This window comes from Alligator mississippiensis, chromosome 6 (assembly GCF_030867095.1).
Source record: "Alligator mississippiensis isolate rAllMis1 chromosome 6, rAllMis1, whole genome shotgun sequence".
NCBI classification, from domain to species: Eukaryota; Metazoa; Chordata; order Crocodylia; family Alligatoridae; genus Alligator; species Alligator mississippiensis.
Window position 1 is genome coordinate 54,426,930 of NC_081829.1, and position 27,742 is coordinate 54,454,671.

A 27,742-nucleotide genomic window follows, 5' to 3' on the forward strand; every position below is an offset into this window, starting at 1 on the left:
GAAAGGGATAAAAGGCAGTGAAGTGTGACCCTCAGTGGTGCCCTCTCATCCAGAACCTGATCTGCTGAGACAGAAAGACAAGCAGGCAACCCCCTTCTGGAGAAGACATCATCTTGAAGGAAGCTGACTATTGACAGCAGACTCCAGGGCCTCAGATTGGTAGAAATACTGACACCAGTGTTCTCACAATCACTACAGCAGGTACTGTACACTTTACTACGTAAGTTTGAATGACATGGGTTTGAATGAGTGAGTGTATGTGTGTGTGTGTGTGTGTGTGTGTGTGTGTGTGTGTGTGTGTGTGTGTTAAGGCAGCCAGTACCCCTCATAAAATCATAAATGCAAACTTTGAGTTATTAGTAACTTCACATCCCGTATGATAAATTAGAATTCATTATGATCCTGTAAGTTGGTCCTTTGTAGCCAACAATTGTTATCCAGCCTCTTTCCTCTTTTGAACTAGGAAACATCTACTTTCAAACTGCTTTTCCCTTCTTTTTTGACTGCCCCTCTTGCCACCAGGAAGGAGACCGCTTCCCTCCACACACTCCCATGAGAAGGCTCCCTAGAAAGAGATGGGGAAGGGAGGTTGTGAGAAGGCAATTCAAACTGGATGAAATATCCATTCATTACCACACTCAGGACCAAGGGGCCCATAGATATGAACCTATGTTGGGCAAAAATAGACCCAGTGGTTTCAGAAGAGCAGGCTGGAAGTACAAGAGTTTTGTCTCCCAAGCACACCTTTGGACTCTGTTTAGGAGTCCATTTGTTGAGGAATGAAGTACATCTGAATTTGAAAAAAAGGAGTAGCTTTTCTTTTCCCCCAAAATCAAAATTAATGAATCAGTAAATTTCTGAAGTAATACAGGAAGCACGAAAGATGTTTTCACATGAGGCTTGAAACATACATGAGAGATTGTTGTGCTCTTGGAGATAGCATATATGCTAATTTGCAAGGAGAATCTCCAATCAGCTGCTTAAGCCATCATACTGTCTGTTGTGCTGCCAGAGCAGATAGAGTGGAGGAGTTCAAAGTACTGCATTTACTTGAATATAGCAAGGGTTTTTTTTCCCCAAACAGCATGAACAGAAAAGTCCTTCATCTTACATTTGTATACAAGGAAATCTCATTAAATACATTGTCTATCATTAAACTGCTGCCAAAAGCAGCATATACTTCATCATAGAAACCAACTATGAAGTTGATATAAATGTAGCCAACACTAAGCATAACTATAAAACACATGGTCTATATGGGCAAATGTGCTGATGGGAATCTTTTTTTGTGTGTGTGACCCTTAAAAAAAAGGCAGTTGCTCCCCTAGAAGAGAACTGGTACCCAGTACTACAATACTAGGCTAGCACCAGGAAGGCCAAAGCCGGGCCTGAGACCCTTTCCTTGGTGCCAAAAGTGCTTGATCTTAGCCAAAAGGCTGAAAAGGTGATGGTAATTTACCACAAAAATAAGCTAGCACAGACCACCTGAATAAGATGCATGGTGTTGCCCACGATGCACAGTCCTCCTTTTCCAAGTCATAGTGAGCCAGTACAGTCCATACATTTCAACTTCCTCTTCATTCCCACAGCTGAGTTTTGCCTTTTTTTCCCATTTCTAATGATTTCTGTTTCTTCACCAGCCTTAAATGTCTGGCAAAAATCACCAAATGAGGTCCCAAACAGTTCACCCAGAATCCCTCTGTTGCTCCGTCTCTCAGCCTATTGCACATATGATTAGGGTGTCCCACCCTTCATGAAGTGAAACCAGGCCAGGTTGCCCTATGCATGATCTGCATATAATTTTTTGGAGGATCCCAAGATTCATGACAAGAACACCTGGTTCCAGTCATTAGTGGGGGGCTAATTAGCATATGGATCCTTTGTGAGGGGTATCTGGAATACACACACATACTGAGCAGTGCTGAGCTATGTGGTCACCATGGCTTGAAACACTGTTGACTCTGCTGGAGTCCATATGATAATCATAAGCCTTTAGGGCTTTGGACTAATAGATGAACTAGCTCTGGCAGGTCAGGGGTGGGACCCCTGAAGAGAGCAATGGCAGTGGCAGAGATGACAGAGAGAAAAAAGTAATGATGACAGTTACGACTGAAAGAACTGGGGGTAGAGGAGGGAGAAGCTGGAAGGGACGACAGGGTGAGTTTAGGGAGTAAGGAAGGGTTGCGTATCTTTGTGACGGGCATGGGTGTTGGTGATGGTCACATGAGTGTGCAAACACGCGGGAGCGCAGTGCAGATATTGTGGTGGAAATGTGTATGATGTAATGGCAAGAATGTGTTTTGGACCATTAAGTGAGCCATAGTGACCACAGGACAGTTTTGGTAGAAGTAATGTGATTTTTTTTTTTTTTTGGCAAATTAAAAAAAAGCATGGAGGCAGTCCAGTGTGATTGTAATGGGTAAAGAGATGCAGATGGGCACATGGGTGCAAGTATTGTAACAGGAACTTGACATACAGCACAGACCAGAAATTTAACAGACGTATATACAAGGTGTATGTATGCCAGGGCCTGTCAGGTGAACTGTATCAGTCACATGACAGGACTGTGAAAGTACAGGTTAAGTACAAAAGTGCTTCTTAAAAGTGTGTTTCTGGAGTACATGTGCTAAAACTTGCAGCAGTTTTAAAAATATAATATGCATCAAACTGGATGAACTAAGTCTATGGGTACTATATGTAGGAGGATAGTCCCTATGAAGAGAGACTCCAGGAACTGGGTGCACAAAGTGACTTGATAGCCTCCTACAAGTAAGTCAAGGGTAAACACTAAGATCTAGGGGAACAACTCTTCAGAAAGGCACCTCCAGGGAAGATGAGGACCGATGGGCCCAAGCTAATTGAGGAAAGATTTAGGTTGGACATTAGGAAAAACTTATTTTCCATAGGGGTATTTAGAACACAATCCCAGCAGGGGTGGTGCAATCACCATCGTTGGAGGTGTTCAAGAGGAGGCTGGACAAGCAGCACACTGAGCTCATTTGAGCCCAATAACTTCCTGCCCATAGCAAGGGACCGGACTTGATCTTACAGGTCTCTTCCAGTCTTTAGATTCTATGGGCATGTGTAGATGAAACGAGGGCCCTAAATTGAAGTGGTGGGTTTTTAAAAACACCGCTTCAATTTAGGGTGAAGTAGGCTCCCATGTTGTGTACACACGTGTCTTACCTGCTTCTCCAGCGGTGGGGAGGGGAGGGCGAGCTGCCAGCAGGTGGAGTGGTCTCTGGGCTGCAGGGGGGTGGGGGCTGGTGCTTCCCTCCACAGCAGCGGTAGCCCCCCGCCCCAGGTGGCACCCACCTGGTTCGGGCGGTCCCAAGGGGCACCGCAGCCACAGAGGGAAGGACCAGGTCCCCATGCAGCTCAGGCAGGCAGATAGGTTCCAGGGAGGGAGAAAAAAAAAAGGATCAGACTCGCCGCTTTTTTTTTTTTTTTTTTTTTCCCAGTGGAGGTTGCCTTCCCGGGCTGCCTGCAGAGCCCCTGAGCCGCACGGAGCCTGGTGCTTCGCTCCACAGCTGTAGGACAGCGAATTTAAACTCCTCAGAGGTGTTTTAGTTTGCTGCACCCCAAAATCATTCAAGGCGCATTATGCCACCAGATGTGCTACAGTGGCTGTAATTAACGCACAATATACCACGACATGTGCAAACACCAACACCACTAAGCGGTGCAAAAGCATTTAACCCACTTTAACGTGTCATGCACACACACCCCAATATTCTATATACAAATTACTACAGGCATGTTTATTTCAACTCAGTATTTTTGAATTTGCCCATGTATTCAAGGAGAGCAGGATCTGACAATAAGGATGGGGAATGAACTGTAGGGGGAAAATTTGGTGGGGGCAGGGGGCAAGGGAGCTACCTGACCCCTCAGGTTTATTTTCTCTTCTGTAGCAGTGGGAGGGGAGAAAATTCAAGGACAATTTCCAATAATTAGATCCTATACCTGGAAAATTACACCAAATTTATAAATTTCCTTATACAGAATCTAATTATTGGGGGGGTCAACTTACATTTGCATAAATATGGTATCTCTGTGTATTGTAAGTATAGCGTTTTAATATAAAAAAAGTAGGATGACAGTGGTAAAATGCTAATTGCTGGCAATCCTGCCATTGCTAGCCTTACTAGATTCATAGCAGTGTTACAGCAAACACGTTGAGATTTTCAGAAACTGGAACAGAAACCCAGATTTAACATTAATATCATTCCTTGCACTGAAATCCCAGTGAATAGTGCAATAAAATTTCATTTTGCTTGAAGTGGTAATGGTAATGGTTTATTTACAGCTTTCACTAAAACAATACAATAAAATGAACAATAAAAATTGTATGTGCTCTAATAGCAACATTTATATAATTTATACTTTTGCTAAATGCATGCAATAAGATTATCCATTTTACCAGCTTACACAAAATTAAGACAGAACATAGCATATGATGATACAAAAAAGAGATGAAAATGAAGCCATAAAATAAGACAGGGGAATTCTATTTACTTTTGGTGCTCATTTTTTATGCAAATAATGCAAATATAATTAATAAGCATAGGACAGGCTCCAAATTACTAAAGAGAAGCCAAGTTGTTTTTTCTTCATTAGTTCAGAATTTTAAATTTTTCATTACTGGAAAGATCCATTTTCCTCTTATTTCTTCAAACAACAAATCACTGTTTTTGGTCGTATAGAAGTCATCTATGCTATTTTTCCCATAAGAACATATTTTGTCTGAATATGGGGTCCAACCCCACCTTCCCTGACAACTGCAGATCTCAGAGTGAATTGCAGTCTAGTAATAGCCTCTCATTGTTTGTAGTTTTGTACCACAGATAGGTAGGTTTATAGGCTAAAAAGCAGGATAAGTTCTGTTTAGGTTTGCTTAACCAGTAGCCGTGTGTGTTCCATGCTGGCTGGAGATTGCTGCCTCTGCAGTTCTGGGGTTAGTTTTCTATAAAGATTTTAGATTCACAGGTGCATGGGTCAAGCTCACCTTTGCATGTTCTCCTCAAATTTGTCCCCTTTGAGGGGATACTAGACAGGAAACTTGAGAGATCTCTCCCCAAAATATGAGAATAGTAGTAATCAATGTTTATATCCTCATTATCATTATAAATAAATACAAAATGTGCCAGAAAATGGAGTATTAGGCCAAAAATGTCTACTTTAGAAATATACATAGTTGTATTTAATATTTTGGGAGATCATTACTAAGTCCCACAAAATCTAAAAGTAGACTACATTAAGTGTTCATTCTTCCATAGCTACATTTTAATGAGTGCATTTAATACGAATAGAAATGCTTCACTCATTGGCTGTGTCTACATGAGATGCCGACTATGCACTTGTTACTATGCAGTCATTTAGTACTTGCGTAGCCAAGTACTAAATGACTGCGCAATAGTTGGTGTTACTACGCAGTAGCGTCTCCGCATGGCTTCCAGGTGACACTGACTGTGCAGTAGCTCGTTACTACTGTGCAGTAGCATCATATCATGGTTCATGCAGACACAGCCGTTATGTACTGCAAGAACACAGGGAAGAGACTATAACAGTAGACCAGTTTCAGCACAAACATTACTAATGCTAATACTAGAAAGGGCAGCACATGCCTATTTGAAAAAGGTGATTCCATCAAAAGGCTTTTACAAAGTGTGACAAGAGATCAGTATCATAAATCTAACAGAGTAACATTCAGATAACAGTGAAAGGACACAAGACACCAACAACCATTTGGACAAAATGGTACTGAACTGTCAAATAGATGATTCCATGTTCTTCCATATCTTTGACACATTTCATATTTCATAGTTTCTGAACTTCCTCAGAAGGTCTGAAGGGGCATCACCGGACCAGCGGAAACGTAAGTGCCAGTAATTTGCCTCTGAAAATCCTATGGGAAAATAAAAGGGAAAGAGCAATAGAGTTTTCAGAAAAAAAGTTCCAACTTGGCTAAGGTAGGATTTGATTGCCATAACTAAAATACAACTCAAAAGTAATTAAATTTTAGTCTTTTGTCTAGTTCAAAAGCTAACAAATTAAAAAATATATTAAATGAATACTAAAGTAGATCTCCTTATATCAAAAAGCTAAAGCTTATTGTTAGATTTATTTTAAGACCTGCCATTAAGACTGAAATAATGATGTGTAGCTTTTCCATCTGTCAGAAGATAGGAACCCCAAAAATATCTTATCCTAGAAATGGGACCCAATACACTTAAACCCATGGTAGAACAAGGGCCAAAATATAAAACACTAACAGCCCACAAATGCAGTATAAAACACCAAATATCAGCATGAAGCCAGGAGAGTAAATGCACTAGTATTCCTATTTCCTTAAAGTAAATTTAATAACTGATAGCCTTTATTCTGCTTCTGTTCATATCTATGGAAAATTTTCCATTGACTTGAATGGTGCAAAAGTCCTGCATCTGTTCTTCCCTTGCAATAATGATCCAAAAAACTGAAACCTAGAACACTTGATAACAGAATAGATAGAGATAGCAACAAAAGTAACGTAAGTTTAATTTGTGTTGGTATTTGTATAGATTTGGAAACCATATTTATATCACATTGAAATTGATCTGAAAAGTACTGGGATTATTTGTATATGTTCATCCTGAATATAGATTTTACAAACTGGTGTTTGACTATTCCTTGTCTTATATTAGTATGATTGTACTTACCAGTTTATTTGTCTTTCTTAAAAAAAATCTTTACCCACCTGAGAATATTACTTTCTCTCGAACAAAACTGATTATATATTTTGTTTACTTTCTAAATCTTTCACAGTCAAGTTATGAAAGACAAATAAGGAGGTCTACTAATCTCTGCAAAAGCAGGAAAAGTGAGAGAGGCCCTTGCACAACGCTCCACAGAAAAACAGCAATCCTTACTTTTTCATCAATATCTTTTAATGGAAAGTTCCTTTCTTAACATCAGATTTGGTAAAGATAAACATAATGACAAAAAGGGAAAAAACCATGATAGGTAGATAATTTCCTTAGTTCTATGAGCAAGTTTATCTATGTGAAAATAACTTTTTATAGCAGTATGAATGGAAAAGAAAAATACAAGTTCTTGTATACTGCAAGCATGTTACACAGGAAGTCTTTCAGACTTAATCTACGGAATGTCCAAAACACAATTATTTGGTTAACCACTTAGTAGCCTATTGTAAAAATATTCCTGGATGAAAGAATGCCAAGCAATGCTAACAGCCTTTATGAAAGCTAATCTCCATTAGAAACAACAAAAACCCTATTATTTTTGTATATTAAAGACCATTTCAGTTTTGACTGAAAACTAGACTATGGTTTAGTGCAGGGCTGGGCAAAACATGGCCTGTTGCCAGATCCAGCCTACCAAGGGATTTTATCTGGCCTGTGGCGGGTCCCTCAGCTCCACCCAGCCCAGGAGCAGTGGGCAGCCCAGGCCATGGCACATGCGACCAGTCCCGCTACCCTCAGGTACGCAGGTCTGGGGCAGCATGGCGACCAAATTCAGCTTCCCAGCAGCTGTGGCTCCTTCCAACTGCTGCTGCCAGTGTCACCACCATTGCTAGACCCAGCCCTGCTGCCCAGGGATCCTGGCCCATCCACCTTGCACCCACAGCCAGGGGCACTGGACAAAGAAGGTGGGCAGACAGGGTCTCCAAGGAGACCGGGCCAAGACCCCCACGGGCAGGGCGTGCTTGGCTGAGTGGATGGGAAGGGGCTACAGGCAGGTGGGAGCAGGGAGTGGGACCCCTGATTTAGTAAATTTATCTAACATGGTTTTACAGTTAAGTATAGCAAAATTAAAAAAAAACACACACAATAACCAATATCAAATGAGTCATGAAAACAGATTAAGTAGTGCAATGAAGAACAACACAAGAAAAATATCAAAGCTTAAAACAAACATCTAAAAAAGTTTAAGATAATGATACTTGCAAAGAGAAATACAGATCACGGGGAATGAGATTACATTTTATGCTTTGTATTCTTTGCAAACAGCCAAATGGCAATGCTGATTCAATATGGCTTATAATACTTGCTGAACTGTTAAATACCATCATCTTTTAAATGTTAAACCTCCAGTTACACTTCACATAAATGTTTGTATAATTTCTTATCTAATTTCAACATTCCACATGAGTCTGTGTTTAAACAATGCTTGACTCCCTCACACCGCAAGTCAAGAAGTTAAAAATGGTATTTGGATATAGAACAGTTCTGAGAGGGCAATAGAGGATTATGAAATTATTGTAGGATCAAGTAGAAAAGAAAAGGTCAATTGTAATGGAAGAAAGCTTTGATTCCAACATATAATACCACCAATAAAAAGGAAATACTGGCAATGTCCAAGTGCATCCTTTATATATAAATATGTACTTTAGTATAAACTTAATTTTTAAAAATTCTTGATTAAGTATGAAAGAGTCATTCACATCTTTGTTCAGTTGTACCTCAGGTAACTTGCATGTATTGACAGTTTGACATTTCAAATTTATTTTTGAAAAAGTCAGTATGTTATCTTTCAATGGTTTTAAAATGTGTTTTCATGTTTCCTTTCATAACATTATATTTCATAATGTACACAAAATGAAAAAGACCAAATGGAATTTTTCAACTTTTGATTTTGGCAGAAAAGCTAAAAAAAATTGTCATTTCAGAGCTTTACCCAACATTTATTTTCTTTGTGGCCTGTTAACCAAAAAATCAATTATTCACATGGCTTTAAAGAAAAAAATTGCAAAAGTAATGGAATCAATTTCAGGTAGTAAGTCTGGATACTAAAATCTGTCATATCACCATTTCCACTTACTTGGAGAGTCTGGATTCTTTGGTGATTGTGGATTCATGTCAGAAGTCTCAGAATCTTCTTGCTCCCTTCTATCACCTGAAAATCCCTCCTTACTGTTTTCTGGCTGTTGGGCCCAAATCTCATTAGTTATGCTGTTGCTTTTAGCCAGATTTGGTGCTTCCAGCATTTGATCTTTCTTATTTGTAACAGCCCAGTGCATAGACTGAATAAATGAAAAAACAAATAAAAGTAAAACATTGTTCTACCAATTTTCCATGTCAGAGAATTTGCTTACTCCCCACTATTAGGATTTGGTCCTGCATGATCCTGTGCATCTTTGACTACCATTCACTTTAACGGGACAGCAGACACTCAGGGCCATGTAGGATTAGGTCCTACGAGGTAAACCCAAACCTTTTCCATGGCAGCAAATTAGTGAAAACAATTTTTGAGAATATGCATCTGCAGAGCACCACATACCAAATACCTTTCTACATATACCTAATGAAATATAACAACAACATCCACAGGTCTCTCTCAATTTGAGAGACAGCATGAAAGAAATTATTTCATGGAAAAAATTATATCCACGAGGAAGAGCAGAGAACAAGCCCTGTGAAGGACCTTTATGAAAAATGGGGCTAGCTTTCTATTCTATTTGATTAAAAAATGGGGGGAGAAGGGAAGAGTTAAAAAGCAGCAACACAGGTAGAATCCTGACTCAGACAACTCAATTGTAATACTCATTTTGACTTCAAGAAAAGCAGGATTTTACCTATCATGTGACAGTTCTTATGACAAGCTGGAAGAACAGTTCTTATGGAAGCTGGAAGAACCTTTTCCATTTCCTCCCCAGTGGCTCTACTCTCCTTGTTTCTTCCACCTCTTTCATGCATTCCCCAAATCTCTAGCTATTAGAATAACTTTTTGTTTTCTCAATCAACTACTCTCCCTTGATTAGAACCAAGAACTTGCTTGATAGCATAGATCTTGAGGAACTCAAAAAGCCACCATGACTGTAATACAGCTTCATTCCAGGAAGGCAAATAATCAAAATGATGCCATAAACTATGCAGAAGCTGTGCAGGGCTGGTAATAATGCTCCGTGCAAGACATGAGGTCCATGAGGAGGCTTTTCAGATTATAACTAGATCTGTGTTTAATGGTTGGTACCTTACAAACAAACATCAGTAACAAGCTAATGAGTGGTAGAAATATATAATATAATATATATAATATATATATATAATGAGTGGTAGAATATATAATTTCTAACACCTCAGCACATCTGGCTGGGGAAGCAGGGAAATCTTCCATCCTATGTGCTGAAGTAATCAGTAAAACAGCCATAAATTTATTAAAGCTATATCTAATACACACAGATAAATTCACTCTACCCACATTGCATTTGGACCAAAGCTCCCCCAGATGAGTGATTTTCTTTAGCTTTCTCCTTATACTGGAATTTGTTTATAACAATTCTTCAGAAGTATTTCTACCCCAAAAAAGCACGGCTGTACTATTCTTTAGAGATTTAAAAGTAAAGGATCTGCCAAGGTTCATTCTTAGGGACAATAAATATCTCCCACTAGTATTTTTACTATTTGGCAATCAGGTTGGTACCAAGAGATCTGCAAAATTCAATCTCATCTCAGCATCCTGGCTCATTTGCTGAGTCTGTTTTACATCTATCAAAGAGCAGATTAACTTTAGTTGCTTGTGATGGGGGAGAGGGCAGCTATCAGACATTTTCCTCAATTTTTAATTCTTTGTATTTGATGATTAATTCATTTTCTGATATTCAGAGGCTTGTATATTATTCTGGAAAGGTCTCTTCCAGTGTAGATCTCCATGTTATTTGAGGTTACATACTCATGATAGCAAACAAAGATAGGTATTAAAAAGCTCCATTCATTTTGTAAAAATAATTTCTGGTGTGTGTGTTTGTGTATGTATGCATACATATGTGCACACACATAGGCATATGTGCGTGTGTTAAAAAACTGACTTCTATGGCTATCCAAAACCAATATGCTTCCATTTGTCTTTCCACCTCATATTCCAGGAAGCCAGGAAAAAAATCAGTTTGTCAGGAAAAAAATCAACAGGCTGTATATAATTAGCCTTTTACAGATTCTGAAATAAGATTTTTGAAAAATGCTTGTACCCACCAGATTGATAACTTGTCTATGATCTCACTACAAAATTGCTGGATAAAATGAATGGCTTGCTCTGACACTATTTGAATTTTCTAGATTATTTTTCTTCATACAGTAGATCTCAAATATATTGTTATATCCATTGTTCAGGGCAAAGGTGACTGCAACAGAATTAACTTCCCCAGGCATAACATTCATTTGTACAAGCACCAGTAAAAACAAAGCAATAGCAAGTGGTATAAACTAGAAAAAAAATCTATTCTAGAAAAAAACAACAAAGAAAGGATAATATGTATACATGAGCTAGAAAAAAATATTAGATTTAGCATTACCATTCACTTCTTTAGTTTGGAATATATCATTTTTAGGTAAATCAGCTAGTTCCACTGGAGACAGAAAAGTAATGCCATTTCTCTCTCACTTCCTCACAGGAAAAAAACAAGTTTCAGATTATTACAAATGATCTTAGTCTACAAGAGGCCAAGAAGATGTTAGTGTTCATAAAACAATATCAAGTACTCTGTCGCAGAGCACTTAGGTGCCCTGCTCCTTTAAAGAGCTGAAACTGCTAGGGAGAGAGCCCTAACAGTGAGTGGGGAGCCCCAGCTGCTGCTTACCAGGGCAGCCAGAAGGAGTTAGCGGCCCACACCTGCCAGCAGTCAGCAGACTGGAAGGGGCAGGGCCTGGCTCACATATAAACCTCAGGGCTGAGGCCAGGAGGGCAGTTCCCTGCCAACAGCCAAGGCAGAAGGAGCTCTCCCAGAGCAAGCAAAGGGGAGAGGCCTGACTGCAAGTGTAACTGTTGAGGTACTGTTGAGGGACAGAGCATGCCCTCTGTGGCTCGAATTATGTTATAGCTGGGCGGCTTGAGTTATGTTATAGCTTTGATGATGATTTCTGTTTATAAGGCCGGTGGCTTGGGTGAGGCTATTTGGGGAAGGAGGAGGCCTCCTTGGGGGCCTACTGCAGCGTGGGGACCCTGGCACCAAAGAGGGCACAGACCCCAGCGCCAGAGAGGGCACAGCATTTGGGGTATACCGACCCCAGCGCCAGTGAGGGCATGACACTAGGAGCTGCAGAGAGCCCAGGCACCAGTGAGGCGCAGAGACAGGGCTGCGGAGAGCCCATAGAGGACAAGGGAGCCAATTAATAACAAGGCCCAGACCAAACAACATCAATGCCATCTGTGAGGCTTAGGGCATGGTAAAGGGACGGTTGGAGCCACGCATATAGCCCATAAGGCTGGGGTGTCCTGTAACATCTATTTTGAAGCAGAACCACAAGGGGTCCGGGAACCCACAGGGTTCAGAGAGTCCATTAAACCATCTCCAAGAGGACTTAAAGGCAGCTTCCCTATACTATAAATCCATCAAGACATGGTGGGCGAGAAAAGAGGGTGCCCAGCAGGCCAAATTGGCACGGTTGAGGGGCCTTAGGGGTAACGTGGCCATCCTTAGGGACCCCATCCCATGACAAAATTGGTGCATTGGCCGAGAAGTAAGGCCATGCACGGGGAGGAACCCTGTGTCCCTAATTAGGGAAACGAACCTTTGGGCCAATATAGCAATACAGTGAAGCAAAGTGAAAGGCAGTGGGACCAGAGCTCAGAAAGACAAGCCAAGGTTGGAGAATAGACTGCTGTTAAGAGACTGTAGAGGGAAAGACGTTAGGCCTGGGCTAGGAAAAGAGTAGGGCCAGGCAGAATCATGACCAAGGTAGGGGCTCTGGAGGGTATGCGGCAAGAAGCCTTGACCTGGCAGTTGCAAGTGGACGAGGTGGAGGAAAGGGACACCCATCTAGAGCATGAATTGGAGATGGTGAAATCCCAAAAGGAGTGAGCCGAGGCGAAGGTGGCCGCTTTAGAGCTGCAAGCACAACCCAGGAAGAAAGAAGGCAGGTCAAAGGAAATCAAGCACCTGCTTACAGCAGAGGCAAAAAAGACTCAAGCACTGGAACAGCTCATGGTGAAGGAGGCTGAGAAGAGCAAACAACGAGAGCAAAAATTGCAAGAGATGCAGAAGTAGATGGCCAAATGGAGTATCAAGTCTTCTGAACCCAGTATAGACCAAGCAGGGGAACAAAAGGATGTTCTGCAGAAGCTGGAGATATCAAAGAGCCTTATAGGAGTCCTCCAGAAAGAAGTCCACAACCAGGTGGATCAGATAGAAGAGTTGCAGGAGGAGTTAGAGGGTTGGTAACTGAGATGCAGGCAAGCCGAACACCATGTGGAAGAGCTGCGAGGCAAGCTGGTTAAAAGCCATGTCCAGACAGAGGGAACAGGGAAGGTGATATCGAAAGAGATGGAGAAAGTCAAAGTTTATATGGTGAATTATGAAACATTGCAGAACCAGAAACAGTCCCTTGAAAAGGAGGTAGAGGCCAAGAATAAGGAGTGTGACAAGTTACGGACCCAGTTGCAGGGAGTGGAGGCAGGCAAAGACCAACCTGGGGAAGAGATACAGTGCCTGAAGACCCTGTTGGAGGAGGGCGCAACCAGGGAGATGGCATTGCAGGCAGAGGTAGACCAATGAGCAGTTCGGACCCCTCAACCACGAGAAGACAGGCTGGTTGCTATAGGCAGACAGTTGGGAGAACACACATCCAGAGCTAATGCAGAATGCCAGGAGTATTTATAGGAGATTGAAGGCTTGAAAGAGTTCTTAATAGAGACCCCGGTGCCAGAGAGGGCACAGCATTTGGGGCACACAGACCCCGGCGCCAGAGAGGGCACGGCATTTGGGGTGTACTGACCCCGGCTCCAGTGAGGGCGCGACACTAGGGGCTGCGGACAGCCCAGGCACCAGTGCAGAGACAGGGCAGAGGAGAGCCCAGGCACCAGTGAGGCACAGAGACAGGGCTGCAGAGAGCCCAAGGGACGGCTGGAGCCACGCATATAGCCCATAAGGCTGGGGTGTCCTGTGACATCTATTTTGAAGCAGGACCTACAAGGGGTCTGGGAACCCATGGGGTTCAGAGAGTCCATTAAACCGTGTCCAAGAGGACTTAAAGGCAGCCTCCCTATACTATAAATCCATCAAGATGTGGTGGGCGAGAACCGAGGGTACCCAGCAGGCCAAATTGGTATGGTTGAGGGGCCTTAGGGGTAATGCGGCCATCATTAAGGACCCCATCCCGTGACATACTCTCACTAAAGAAATGACTGATAACTTATTTCTACGGTGAAATCCTGGCCCCAGTGAAGTCAATAGGGACAGCAATTATTCTGTAAATTCACTTAAAATATAACATTTTCATCTTATGTGCCAATGTTTAACCAACTTATATAGCTATATAAATTAAAATAAATTAAAAGAGCTACCAACATATTTCAAAATGTGCTTGCAAATGGAGCCATTGAGATGAGACTGGACAAAAATAAGATAAAACCTATGCTCTCATTGAAGATAGACATGCCTATTACAGATTCATCACTTAAGGATTAGCAAATATATGGCCACATCCACACGAGATGCTGACTGCACAGTAGCATTGTGTGGCAACAACCATGCTACTGCTCAGTAACACCACGAAAAAAGCATTCATCTATGCTACTGCACAGTAACTCGGGTTACTGCATTAACTTGCAGTAATGACTACGCAGTCAGCATTTCATGTAGATGTGACCTGCATCTTATCCAATTTGTCCCAATTGCTGGAGTTTTTTAATGGAATCAGGAGTGGTTTTCTGCCTTGTGACCAAAAATAATCTCCAACATAGTAGCATTATTTCTAAAGAGTATCCTTTATTCCATCAGATCAAAACTAAGAAACTCACAAAAAAAAATAAAGGGCTGAAATAATGCACATTTCCTAATCATAGACCCATCTTATCTCCCTCTTGAGCTGAATTCCCCTAAATCTACTGACTATGCAAACATAAACAATGCCAACCGTTTTTATGGAGTCACTCAGAGCTTCCCACTGCTGGAATGGAATGGCAATTTTGCTTTGTCGCCAGTAATCATAACGAGCTCGACTCTCTTCATTAGTCAGAATCTCCTTTGCCTGCTGCAACTTCTGAAAATTCTCCACTAGAAACAAACCAAGATGATGAACTCAGCTTTTAAAGAAATTAATTTCCTTGTGGAACAACAACTGCCATCAATTATTAAATTTCATGCTGGGGTTGGAAAAAAGAACAAATGATGAAAGTATGTGTTAGCTCTTCCCACAGCTCTGATAAAGTCTAACTGACTTCGGGAGCTAACATCTCCAGGAGACAACTGATATCTCCTCTTCCAAGTGAATGTTTCCTAGCAAATCAAATGTCAAATTGTTCTGACTCCTGGTCTACGAGAGCTGCAAAGGGCGTACTGTATTCAAGGCAAAATGTACAAATTTCTTCCCCACAGATAGATCATTTTAAAAACTGACATCCCAGTGGAATAGCAGCCCTTCACAACACAAGAAGGGACAGTAAAAAGGAAGTATAAATGACAGCATCTAAGCAGCAAGTAGAAGAATCTTAATATGGTACCTGCTAGCTAACTTGACTGGTTAACTGTACCTTTTTCTATATATAATATTATATTAATTCAAATACCAGCTTATATGAATAAGATCTTTTTTCCTGTAGGAGCAAAACTTCTTCATGAGATGGTTACTAAGGATGCAGCTGCATGTTGCTGTTTGTGTAAAGGTTATGACAATTTACATTTTATCTATGAGTCACTCTTGTTATAATGATTCATAATTATTATCATACATTTATTCCAGTTTACAAATATAGAGACTTCTTTTGAAACATGATGAGCCCAAACACTAATCAACATTGAAAAGCAGAAATCAACCAACAATGAACAGAATTTTTTTCCTAGTATGTTTCCTTTTTCCAGTGCAATTATTTTGTAGCAATAAAAAGCAGCTTTGTTTGACAGTTATTCTTGAATAAGGTGGTAATTAAATGAATCACACAAAGTAAACTTCCACCACTACTGTCAAAATGTAAGGCGTTTAATTGAAAGTTCAGTTAAATGAAGCATAAACATTTGCTCTTAATAGTCAAGCCGTCTCCAATTATTTGGCTCTTGGGTTCCTTTTTTAAATCAATTTATGTATATTTAAAACTACAAATTCCAAACAACAGGCCAGATTCTGGTGTCATGTGAGATTTCAGCTCCCCGCTGAAGTCCATGTGATAGCTGACTTCTGCTGATGTCAGAATTTAGTCTATTGTTATTATTGGATTATATTATGTCAGTTAGTAAAAGATGGACTCTTCCCAACAAAAACTTTGTGGAAGGACCTCAGTCAGGTTGTCTTAGAGTGAAGAATCTCAACTACTTAATTTCTTTCTTCTCTTTGACAGTCTGCTGGATCTGGACTGACATTTCGCAAAGACCAAGAAAGCCAAGTGCAACTCAGTTCCACACTTGTGCTATTTGAAGGGAAGGGCAATACTCTCTTTCATTCACTCTTTTGGAGTCTTGTGCAGCTCCCACCTCTGCTAACCCAGGAGAGGAGAGGAGATGAGAACTCAGACTTAAGTCTCTTAGCTAGTTACTGCCACTGTGGTCATGTACAGGCATTGTTTCTACCAGTACAGTCACCACTGTCCTGGTAGAAACTATAAACATACAAGTGTTCATTCAGTTTCTCCTAGGGGGAAAACATCCCCTCCCCACTCCAAGAGAAAGATCTTCCAAGTGTCAACCTGAAAGATCTCCCTTGTGAAAGAAAATGGCTCACAAGAAAGAACAGTTATGTGCTCCCCCCCCAGTCTGTTCCAGGAGCGAAGGGAAGCTATGGGGCAAAACCCCCTGTCCCCATTCCCTAAACCAGGGATTCACAGTCCAAGCAGTGGGCAAGAAACTTCAGTGGCTGCTCCAGTCCCCTCCCAGACCAGTCTGGAAAGGGAATGGAGCAATTACTCTTTGTCCCACCCACTCCACAGACCAGGGATCCCCGGTCTGGAGAACAGGAAAGGAACTTTTTCTTGCTGCTTTATTCCCCTCCCAGACAGGTCTGGGAAAGGACTGGAGCTGCTGCTACTCCCCATACCTACCCCAGACTGGGATCACCCCAGTCTGGGGAAGATGCAGAGACCAGGAGAGAAGGGGCAAGTTCAGACTGAATGTTTATACTGCTCCCTCCTCTGGAAAAATTTCTTAGGGTAGACATTTCTGAGAAATTTCCACCACTAGAAATGAATGTCTGTTCAAAGCCAAAGTTGTCAGACTGTCTCTAGAAACTGACAAAAAAGAATAAGCAGTTGCTTGTACCAGCTGAAATGAAACCGTGTATTAGTGACTCTGGAATATTTTTTAATGGTTTTAAAAATTCAGCCCTCTTGAGTTGACCACACCTTAAATTGGGAAAAACCAGATCTTGCTTTCACTCTCCTTTCTCCATAGGCTGTGATTTTCAGAAGGGATACAAGGGAACTGAAATTTCAAATGAAATTTGACTACCTAATTCCCTTAGATTTAAAAAATCCCAGTTATAAACTATCACGTAACTCTAGGAGGTGTCCTATTGACTTCAGTATGAAGAGTATGGTACTGAATCGAGCTCAGAGTTTCTGGGTGGATTATCAGAAATGTGCATCAGAGAGCCTGCCTGCCTTCCTGCCTTCCAACATGTATCCAATAGTAAGTGTTAAGATCTGTCACCAAATTAACCTTTGTTTGCATTTACTTTTCATGTAAACATGCTATAATTTCCATGATATGGTCCTACCAGATTTGGCTACATAGATGCACTAGTCCAAGGACACATAATTTGAAAAAACAAGGACTTTTAGCCAAGTGGGAGAACAAAGTAGTTTTTAATACACCATTTATTTGATCATGTCTGTATATTTCCCATGGTTTTAAAGGCCAGAGGAGATGTAGCTTAACAAATAATATAAGGCAGCACTAAACACCTGACAGCCTGAAAGCCACATGTGGCCTGCAAGGGGTTAAGTTGTCATTCCCCCACCTCCCCTCCCCACAAGGCTCTCACCCAACTCCCCTTCATTGCTCTGGCTACAACAGCAGTGGAAGTCTCTGAGTTCCCACTCCTCCAGCTGCCACTTCCTGCCCCATCACCTTGGGTAAGGGCAGTGTGGCAGTGCAGGGAGCTAAGGGTGAGTCCAGGCCATGTGCAGGAAGCAAACAACGAGGACAGGAATTGGTCCATGCAGGGTAGTAGTGGCAGGGGGGAAACTGGTAGAGCAGTAGTGGGGTGCCACTACCAATGTGGGCATGCACTGCAGCAGGGTAGCAGAACTGCACCTGTGTGGTACAGCAGCAGTGGAGGTGGGGGAGTGGGGGGCAGTGCAATACTAAGCTGAAGTGCCTGTGCTAAGCAGCATGGCAGAGTGTCTGTAGCACACAGCCTAGTTGCCCGTGGGCTCACCTGGTACAGCCTGAGCAGTTCTCACCGGTGTGAGCCCTGGGCCTTAGAAGTTGGACAGGCCTAAGATAAAGTATATAAAGTATTCACATGCTTTGGATCACTGATAATAGTGTGTATAGATGGCAAGTTTGTATCAGAGTATCTCAAATCACCGCCACTGCGGTTAGAGAGAAAGCTTTTTAGGTGTCAGGTTTTTTAGCTGTACATTTCCATAATTTAAAATATTTCCTGTTGGGTTTCAGAGAGCTGGCTGCTCACATGATGCTGGCTCTGCTTGATTTTCAGATGTTAAGTTACATGAAAAGGAGCTGAAGTATATTAAACATTTTCATAGTGTATTTTTCTATGTAAGCAATTTCTGTAGCTGACACAATTACATCAGTTGATTGCCACTGGGAGTGCAGCTAGTCCAATCAAACATGCACGGGAGGAGATGTGGTCTACAAGACAATTTGGGGATGAAAATGTGCTCCATCCCATAAAAGTTTGAGAACCCCTGAAATAAATAATCAAATGTCCAGCTCTAGCATTTATTCTTAAGTTTTACAACTTAATAATGAGACTATTTTAAAAAAATGTATGAAAATCATAGAATATTAAAATGAGAAACAAGGATGTTCGCTTATGTTTTTAGGCTGCATTCAATAACCTAATCATAAATTTGGAAAAAAAAAGTTTTATTTTAAACAGTAAAAAATACATACCAGCTTTAGAGTTTCCAGGATGTTTGTCAGGGTGACATTCCAGGGCTTTAGTCTTAAACTCAGCCTGAATTTGTTCAACCTAAATAGAATGTAAAGATTACAAATAAATACAATGCACACGCATATGGAGGGTTTTTAGAGTTTTGCCTTTAGGGGATGAAAGTCAGTGAGAAGACAATCCACAATGGAGGGTTTGTCATTTTACTCCTTCAGTTCATAAGATGCTATATACAGGCAGTTCTCTGACTTATGACACAATTGGTTCCTGAAAACCACATCTTAAGTCGAAACGTCGTAACTTGGAACCAATTTTCTCATAAGAAACAATGTTATAAATGAGAGATTGGTTCCTGAACCAAGGCCCAACACCCTATTTTCACTAAAAATACCCCAGAATTTTGTACTCGATCAATTATAGATGAATAATATAGCTACATTAATGTATTTATATTGTAAATAGCAATCATATTGATTTGGAAGAACTTCTTTGAGGTGACTTTGCTGGACTTTTTGAAAAGCTCTTGGGTGGATGTTTTGAAGGGTTCTTGGCTAGAGTCTTCTCAGGAGTCTTGGCTGCAGGTTTTTCTGGAGTCTTATCTGCTTTTTTAAAGAAAGTGTCCAAGGAAGTTTGGAGAGATGTTCTCCAGGGAGATAAGCGACACAGCGAACTTGTTTGCTGGCGTGGTGTCACATCGGATCAAGCGTTGTAAAGTCAAAACTGATGTCATAAAGTTGAAACAGGGTGTCAATTTATAACTGTTGTAATTGTGAAATGTTGTAAGTCAAAATGTTGTAAGTCGAGGACTGCCTGTATTCAAAATATATAAGAACCATTTGGCATGTATATCACTAGTTTAATTTCATTCTCTGTGCTCCACTCCTTCCCCTATTCCATGGTAGGGTGCTTTGGTTTTAAGAAACCTTCAGGAGTTCACAATTTCAAGAGCCATTTCTATGCTTTTATCTGGATATATACCACATGTGAACTTCAATTTTTCTTCATATTATTTAGATAGATCTAAGTATGAAACTAGCCCCATTGCAGAGGGCACATGCAAGAACTACATCACTGAACCCCTATGTTATGGGAAGGGCTTTCCACAAGTCCCCTGTGTTGGCAGTGGATTTATGATCCAGATACTTTGTTCCAAGTGGACCCAAACCCTCAGACTGCCCACAACCTCTCCATTTGATAATAGGCAAATTTTATTGATACACAATGATAGCACATAAGAATAATGGAAACAATGATTCTATATCTACGAGTCCTAGGGCTGTCACAGAGGAAAGGTACATCTGGCTAGCATGCAAGCTTCACCCTTAGGTTCTTTCTTGAATGTCAAATGTCAGCAGCCTGGAGTGGAAGGGCTGAAGCCTTCCCCGCTCTCCCTCCCCCTCTCCCCTCTATGGGGCAGATGAGACAGGCTGGTAGTGTGCTGTCTATCCATGGTGGCCTTGGGTTCCCCTCTAGGGGATCCTTTGCTGCTTTGAAATCCCTCCTTTTGTATCCTTTTCCTCTGATGACTCTTCATCTCTGGGAACCATTCATTGGTCTTCCTGAAATCATCATACTGTCCAAATTCTGTCCTATTAGCATATTCCTTTGCTCCAACAAACCCATCACATGCACACATCTTAATTTGGCTATTTACCAGGCCTTCTAATTTGGTCTATTTACCAAAACCAGAAATTCCCAAGGTCTCTGCAGTTGGGCACTGTGACCTGGCACCAATGCTGCAGAGTCCCTTATCTCTCTTATGGAACAGTGTGGAACATCTTCAATTTCCCAGACTGTGTCTGCTGGATTCAGACACAGTGAGCCTTGAAGGAAACTTTGTCACAAACAGGCTTTTAGAAATCAATTAACTCTTGTCATTCCCCTGGACCACTGTTCTAATGTATATCTACTTTACTTACAAGCCAATTCCCAAAAGCAAACCTCTAAATAGCATTTTCTAGCCATCACTATGTAATGATGAATTTAACCAAAAGAAGGAAGAGTAGCAAGTGGTAGCTTCCTTTTATTTCATGAATACCACAAAGATAGGAACACCAATGCCACTCTGGATCGATACAACCAGATCGATCATCTTCAGCTCCTGGAGAAACATAACGCAGGCATGGAATTCTGCAATCCACCTACAGTCAATGCTACCATAGAGGACTATTCAGGAACCAAAAGCTCTTTGAGTCAGTCTAATAAAATCATCCTGTATCAAGCTACTTCTTCCTCCCCAAAAAATGTGATTAATGTAAGCTTTCTCCCTGTATTCCTTGGGACACCACCTGTAAAGGGGCCTCTGCTGCATTACTGAGAGAGTGAAGGAGCCCAGGGCCTGCTGGCCATCTCTATCCCCCTGAACAGACTCATAGGGCACGTCTAGACGAACACACCCGTGCCTCTTGCCCTGTCTCAAACCCCTTTGAGGCAGGGCAAAAGGCACGTGTGGGAACAAAAAAATGTTCCCTGTTCCCTGGATATCCAGGGGTCTAAAAAAATCGAAGTTTACAAAAGCAGAGCGGGGCACAGTCCCGGACCGTGCCCTGAGGCAGCTGGAGGCTGGGTCCTCCATGGATACATTCTGGCTGCCAGAGCGTCTCTATGATTGGCCTCTCACCCTGGTGCTGAAACACGTGGCTGGCCAGGCCACATGTTTCAGCACCAGGGCTCCGGTGCTGGTGAGTAAGGGGTCAGGGGGGGCTGGAGGAGGGGGGAGGGGACCATGGGGGGGGACCCCCGCTGGCCCCAACCACTCCCCCAGCACCCCCAACCCCTGCCCTGGCTGGCCCCTCCCTCCACCAGTCCCCCCAAAGCCCCCAACCCCTGCTGCGGCCGGCCCCTCCCCCTGCCAGCCCCCCGAAGCCCCCTCCCCCTGCCAGTCCCTCCCCCACCAGCCCCCCCGATGCCCCCAACCCCTGCTGCAGTGGTCCCCTCCCCCCACCAGCCCCACCGAGGCCCCTGACCTCTGCCACACCTGGCCCCTCCCCCCACCAGCTTGTGGGGAGTGGTAGCCCCTGCAGGGGCCATTTGGCCCCCACTGGGGGGCCAAACGCCTTGTGTGAGGGCGGAACCCCCTGTTGGGGGGCCAAACCATTTGTGTGGGGGCCAAATCCCCTGTTGGGGGGCTGAACCCTTTGAGTGGGGGCCAAATCTCCTATTGGGGGGCTGAACCTCTCTGTTGGGGTGCTGAACCCCTTGTGTGGGGGCCATCGCCCTGTGGGAGGCCAGCAAAATATGTATTAATGAATTCATGAAACATATTTAGAGTTCACTTTATTATTATGATAGGAGACTTGCTTTAACACCGTGAAATAGATCAATAAAACATTGTCCAACTGATTGCTGTCTCACTCTCTCTGTCTTTATAGTGGTCTTTTGTTTTACTTGTGGAGGAACATGTATTTGGGGGTATTTTACAGCGTGATTTTGGGATTTTTTTATCAGGGATTTTTCAGTTTTCCAATAGGGAATGCCAGAATTCCTGCTAGGGAGGCCAGTGGCAGGACCCTGCCTGCTCAGAGCCGGCACCTTGGACCCAGCTGGCTGTGGCTGACCTAGCCAAATGGGGCCAGGAGAACATGCTCTGACAGTTCAAAGCAGGCCACCACACCCGGAACTTCTTCTGGGCAACAGCTGCCCAGATGGCTGGGCAGGGGGCAAATGTGGCAGTAGTGCTGCACAGAGGCCAACTCTGCAGGCACAGCTGGCCCAGAGGGGCAGATGCCTCTACTGGCTATGCAGTCCCCATCCAGGTCTGGCAGGTATGCAGCAGGTCACAGCCAGGCAGCAGCCCCCACTGCCAGACTACTGCAGTGGCTAGAGGGTGCAGGGAACTCTCAGGGCTGCTTCAGCAGTCCAGCTGGCACAAGGGGTAGTGTCCCTAGGTACCAACTGGCCAGGCCCCTGAGAGCTAGTAGCCCTGAGCTACTTGCCAGGGTGGCTTTTTATACTGCTGAGTCCAGAATAGAGCAGCTTTTTATACTTCTGGGGACAGCACAGGTGCTGGCCCCGGGCTCTAGCTCCCCCTAGCTGCAGATCCGGGAGGAGCCAGGCAGGGTTTTTGCCCCAAGCGGCACAATTTGCTCTACACCAAAGTGCATGTCCGAGCACACGTGCTGAAGCAAAAAGCCCCGGCTCAAATTTGCACCACTTCTATTTGAGCTGCTGCAAGCACATGTGCTTGCATGTATGGATGCGCCTATAATGGTAAAGGGGACCTTAAAGAAAAGGGTTGCCTGCTCCCAGTACAGGCAGTGATTGGGATGGAAGTGGAGGGTCAGCTGACCCAAGGAGAGGATCATAACAACAGGGCCTGGCCCAGAAGAGGCAATCTGGCCATAGCATCTGCAGGAGACAGAGCTCCAGGGAAGAAGCCAGTTTGGGCTACCTGCAAAGGGAGGACTCTGTGCCACAGAAGGGTGGAAGAAACCCTGCACTTCAAGCTGCAAGAGATAAGTGCTCTAAGCCTCTGTGTTGGGACTACCACGGGATGAGGTTAACCCTGACCAAAAAATTTTGTGTTTGGGAGCAGAGGCTCATGTTTTGATTTACATTTATACTGGAAGACTGGGTGTGGACTGAGTGTGACTATAAGGGGTAGACTGGAGGCCACAAGAGTGCTATAAGGGTACCCAACACAGACAACTGCCAGGGTCAGGGACACAGTGGGCTGCATGGGACAGAAGCCCACATATTTCAGAAGGATGATTGCTGCGTGCCAGAGGACTGAGTGCCTGGTAGCAAGACTGAGAGGGGCACAGGCCCAGAGCCCATGAGGACACGATGGGAGCTTGGTTCTGAGAGACCAGGGTCCTAGTACAGTGGACCTTGGGCAGAGGAACCCAACTAAATTAAAGTGGGCCAAGGGTAGGTAATGTGTCAGCTCAGATAAGGCCCTACCCCAGAACCCTCATGAAATTGCAACATCAAAGACAGCAGGCAAGATAACAGTGGGGTGGACCATTAGCAGACAGCGGGTGAAGAGTTAAAAGCTAGAGGATAATCAGGCAAGAGACCTCATCACTCCAGGACCAGACTCGTTACACCCCTCCCCAAAACACACACACACACACACACACACACACAGGCCACATGCAAGTATGGCATTAGTGGGAGAATAACTATTCTCCAAGTAGAAACAACAAATGAGCAAGTGTTTACACACTTTCTCCTGAATAAAAAATGGTGGTTCTAGGAGAAAAATAACCCAACTCCAAGCAGGTAGAAAAGGCTCCTGGGAGAAAGAGAGTTTCTCCCAACAGAATGGATGAACACTTCCCCATGGCTTAAGTCCTCCTGGGGACCAAGAGGAGTTGAGCTTTGGGGAATACACCCATGCTTTTCAAAGACCAGGATCACCTCAGTCTGGAGTAGGCTGTTCTTCCCCTCTTGTAGACAGGCAGGGAAGGGAAGGAGCAGCCACCAGTTCCTCATACACTGTAGTCCCCAGTGTGCAGAATGAGCACAGAGATTGTGGTATTGTTTAGTCTACTCTGCATTAGGTACTAGGAGGAAGCAGCACTGCAAGTCCTGTGCCCACTTTCATATCAGAGTCCCAGCTGAGCAGCAGGGATGGGTTTGCAAAGCCAGGGGATCAGAAATAAGACTTTGGGAAGATGTCCACAAGCCTAGTTCCTGGCCAGCAGGGCTTTACATGTGGCCCCTGCTATCCACCTGGGCAGCAAGGGTGGGGATTGCAAACCCCGGGGTGGGGGGAGGCAGGGGCCTGGAATCAAGGCCAAGGAAGCTATCCCCACACTGATTCATGGCCTGCAGGCTTTAAATACCAGGTGTGCCATTCAGCCGGGCAGCCCACACAGCAATTTAAAAGTGAGGAAGCCGGGTGGGGACTTTGATATACCAGATGCCTGAAAAACCCACACAGATAACAATGGTACTTTAAAAAATGTTACATTTTATATTGTTGCCCTCATTTTTTCTTTATATGAATGCACATGTAAAGAAGCCTAAATATATATTTATTACAGACAGATTGCTGGAACTTGGTGCTTGACAAAGATATTTTTGTTACCAAAGAATATCTACAGTCTACTTATATAAAGGGTTTTCAAATTAAGCTATTTACATCAACAGATTGTATTTTAAAAATGCCATTGAATTATTTTTCAACTGTTCATATAACATGCACATGAATACCATGAAAGCCACTAATTAAAAATCATTTAAAAAAATATACCAAATGTTTACCAAGAAAGGAATCCAATAACTATGCAGAAATATCCCCTTTGGTAGAAAGCTATAGATTGGACTATCCCTCCCTTTCTCAAGCCTGCAAATGTATCAGACACCACAGGCTGTGTCAGAAATGGTCTCCTATACCATGCCTGCAATTTTTTTCCATTTCTCTACTTTTTATAGATTCAATCCTACAGGAGGCTAAATACTTTAATCTCAATCCAGTAGAGCATTCACTTCCACTGAAGTCAATGGGACTTCTCATCCCCAAAGTTAATCAAATGCTTAAATGTTTGCTTGATCAGGAACAGAGTAACCACCATCTTGCAGGATCAAGTGTCATACTAGGAGCTGCATGAGTAGGCTTGTTTCTGCATATGTGTAAAAATGGGATCCTGGATATGTATGCTGCTAAAAATATTTAAAGTGTATAAAAGGTGACAATTTTGAAATATGTAAAATATATTAGAAATGTTGAAAAAATCTAATGTGTTTTAAAAATATATGAAATGTGTTTTCCATATGAGAAAGTAATTGCAATACTCAGCAGAGCCATCATCTCACATGTGCAATTCATACTCACAAGGCACAATAATTTAAGAACATCTGTTACTTCTATGCATAATATTTTACAGATTTCTTTTTGGAATCAAACACGCAATTACTACATTTTGTTTTCCACTTCAAAGTAATTTAAAACACAGAGTATAATATGTGCTTAGAATATACATTTCTTGCCAAGATTTTTTAAAAGATTTATTTTGTTTATCCTTTTTGCTTGCTAAAAATGCAAAAATAACAAACTTTAGTACTGCCCCCTTCTGGGATGTTTTATAAGAAATCACAGCAGAAAATATTTAAAATTGCTTTCTATAACAGGTTAAGAATTCTATATTTCTTCTAATAATGTTTTAAATATATTTTGGTGTACATCAAGAATCTCCAATTTTTTTTATTAATAGAGACAAGAGCATGTAATTTCATTTACTAAACAAATAATGTATGCATATTTATCAGATTAATTATAGCAGAAATATTGGAAAGAAAAAAAATGCCTAGCCCCTATCCTTCTTTCACCAGCATAAATGATAATATTTTAACCTGTCACTGAATTTGAATTATTAAGTACTCTAATATAGATACCTTTAGGAAGTAGTGGAACCCTTGTTTTGGAACATATCATTCAACAGCATGTTCAGACACATAGCTGCTACCAAAAAAGTCTTGAAAGCAGATATTTAATATTCACAGTATCATGCTGTAAAAAAAGGGTTTCTCTTTTTTTTTCTCCCAAGCAATGGATATATTTTTCTAAAATGTGATATAAAATTGTCTTAGAAATGGAAGTGCATTGCTACTTATTGATGAAGATAAGAACATTTTCACATTTGTTATGTTAGTTGCATGGTCTATACGTTTTTAAGAATATTATTATACTTGTATAACTTGACAGTTGACAATAACCACTTTACAAGTTTTTAAAAATGTATTTTAACATCACATAATTAACTAACCTAATGAACTAAAACACTATTTTTAACTTTAGAGCATCTTTAATATGAGCTATGTTCCCAGTTCTTAGTATGGTCAAATCAGTTGCTAAGATTAACAGATGAAAAGGTATTAACAGGTAAAATAGCTTGGCAAGAAAGGAGGTACACTTTGCATTCTAAGTATTTGTATCTATCCAGATTAAAATTAATTTCAAAATCTCCCTACACACAAAACCCAAAATTATCATTGACATGGCGAACAGCCAAAAGGACAGTCTTACCGTTGATAGTTCACTACATCCTAGCAAACTGTAATAATCTTCCATGTCCTCTAGTCTGTAGTTCAAAATCGCATCCATTTGGACTAAGCAAGCAGTGTTTTCTTCAACAGCTGAGACTCAACAAGTGTAAAATAGAAACTTTCGCTAGAGATCTCACACACTTGCTTAAAGGTAACACTGGCAAAAGTGTTATTGACAGTCAGGTCTGAGGCTGAGTGCTACGCTTTTTAATACTGTGAAATGTCATATGAGACTCCTGAATTCCCCTGCTTTCATTGGTTCTTTAGATGATGACAGTATGGTTGCACAGGTTGTATAACTGCAGTGCTCCCTGGGATTTGTAGTTGTCAAAGTCACATAAACACATTCAACTGTGAGATCTGCCTGCAGTGCAAAAGCATCCAGGATACCAAATAAAATCTGACTGTCATCATAGATCTAAATTCTGACAGTGTAATATATATGCTAAATTTTAAATACATACTTAGGTGCTTTGCTAGATTAGGGCCTATAACTATCACTGCTTGAATTATAATTTTGTGCCTCAACTTTGAAAGAAAAAAATATGCATTTTGTATTGAAAAAACCAGAGACCACAGGATTGCTAATTTTCAAGAGTGAAATCCCAGCCCCACTGAAGTCCACAGGAGTTTTGCCATCAGCTTGAACAGATCAGTGTAAAATTCTGACCCTTTGCCTCAAGCCACACAAGCTACAAAAATAAATTATTAATTATCACAGAATTTCATAGATTTCATAGACATTA

General features: G+C 42.1%; 1 protein-coding gene across 1 annotated transcript; it reads right to left on the reverse strand.

The window, feature by feature from the left end:
* Nucleotides 1–4,283: 4,283 nt before the first annotated feature.
* DNAJC12 (DnaJ heat shock protein family (Hsp40) member C12) lies at nucleotides 4,284–27,212 on the reverse strand. The gene is made up of 5 exons (XM_006260065.4): nucleotides 26,977–27,212; nucleotides 19,007–19,085; nucleotides 14,853–14,992; nucleotides 8,824–9,025; nucleotides 4,284–5,908 (listed from the first exon to the last, which is right to left on the reverse strand). Exons 1-5 carry the CDS (start codon nucleotides 27,052–27,054, stop codon nucleotides 5,814–5,816), a joined length of 594 nt encoding a protein of 197 aa, XP_006260127.1. The 5' UTR covers nucleotides 27,055–27,212; the 3' UTR covers nucleotides 4,284–5,813.
* Between the last annotated feature and the right edge of the window lie 530 nt (nucleotides 27,213–27,742).

What these genes read in the sequence shown, in the direction of transcription:
- DNAJC12 (XM_006260065.4), bottom strand. Translation starts at nt 27,054, where the DNA reads ATGGATGCGATTTTGAACTACAGACTAGAGGACATGGAAGATTATTAC. An exon ending in GATGTAGTGAACTATCAACG is followed by an intron (nt 19,086 to 26,976) that starts GTAAGACTGTCC and finishes CATTCTATTTAG; the next exon opens with GTTGAACAAATTCAGGCTGA. An exon ending in AAAGAATCCAGACTCTCCAA is followed by an intron (nt 5,909 to 8,823) that starts GTAAGTGGAAAT and finishes ATTTTCCCATAG; the next exon opens with GATTTTCAGAGGCAAATTAC.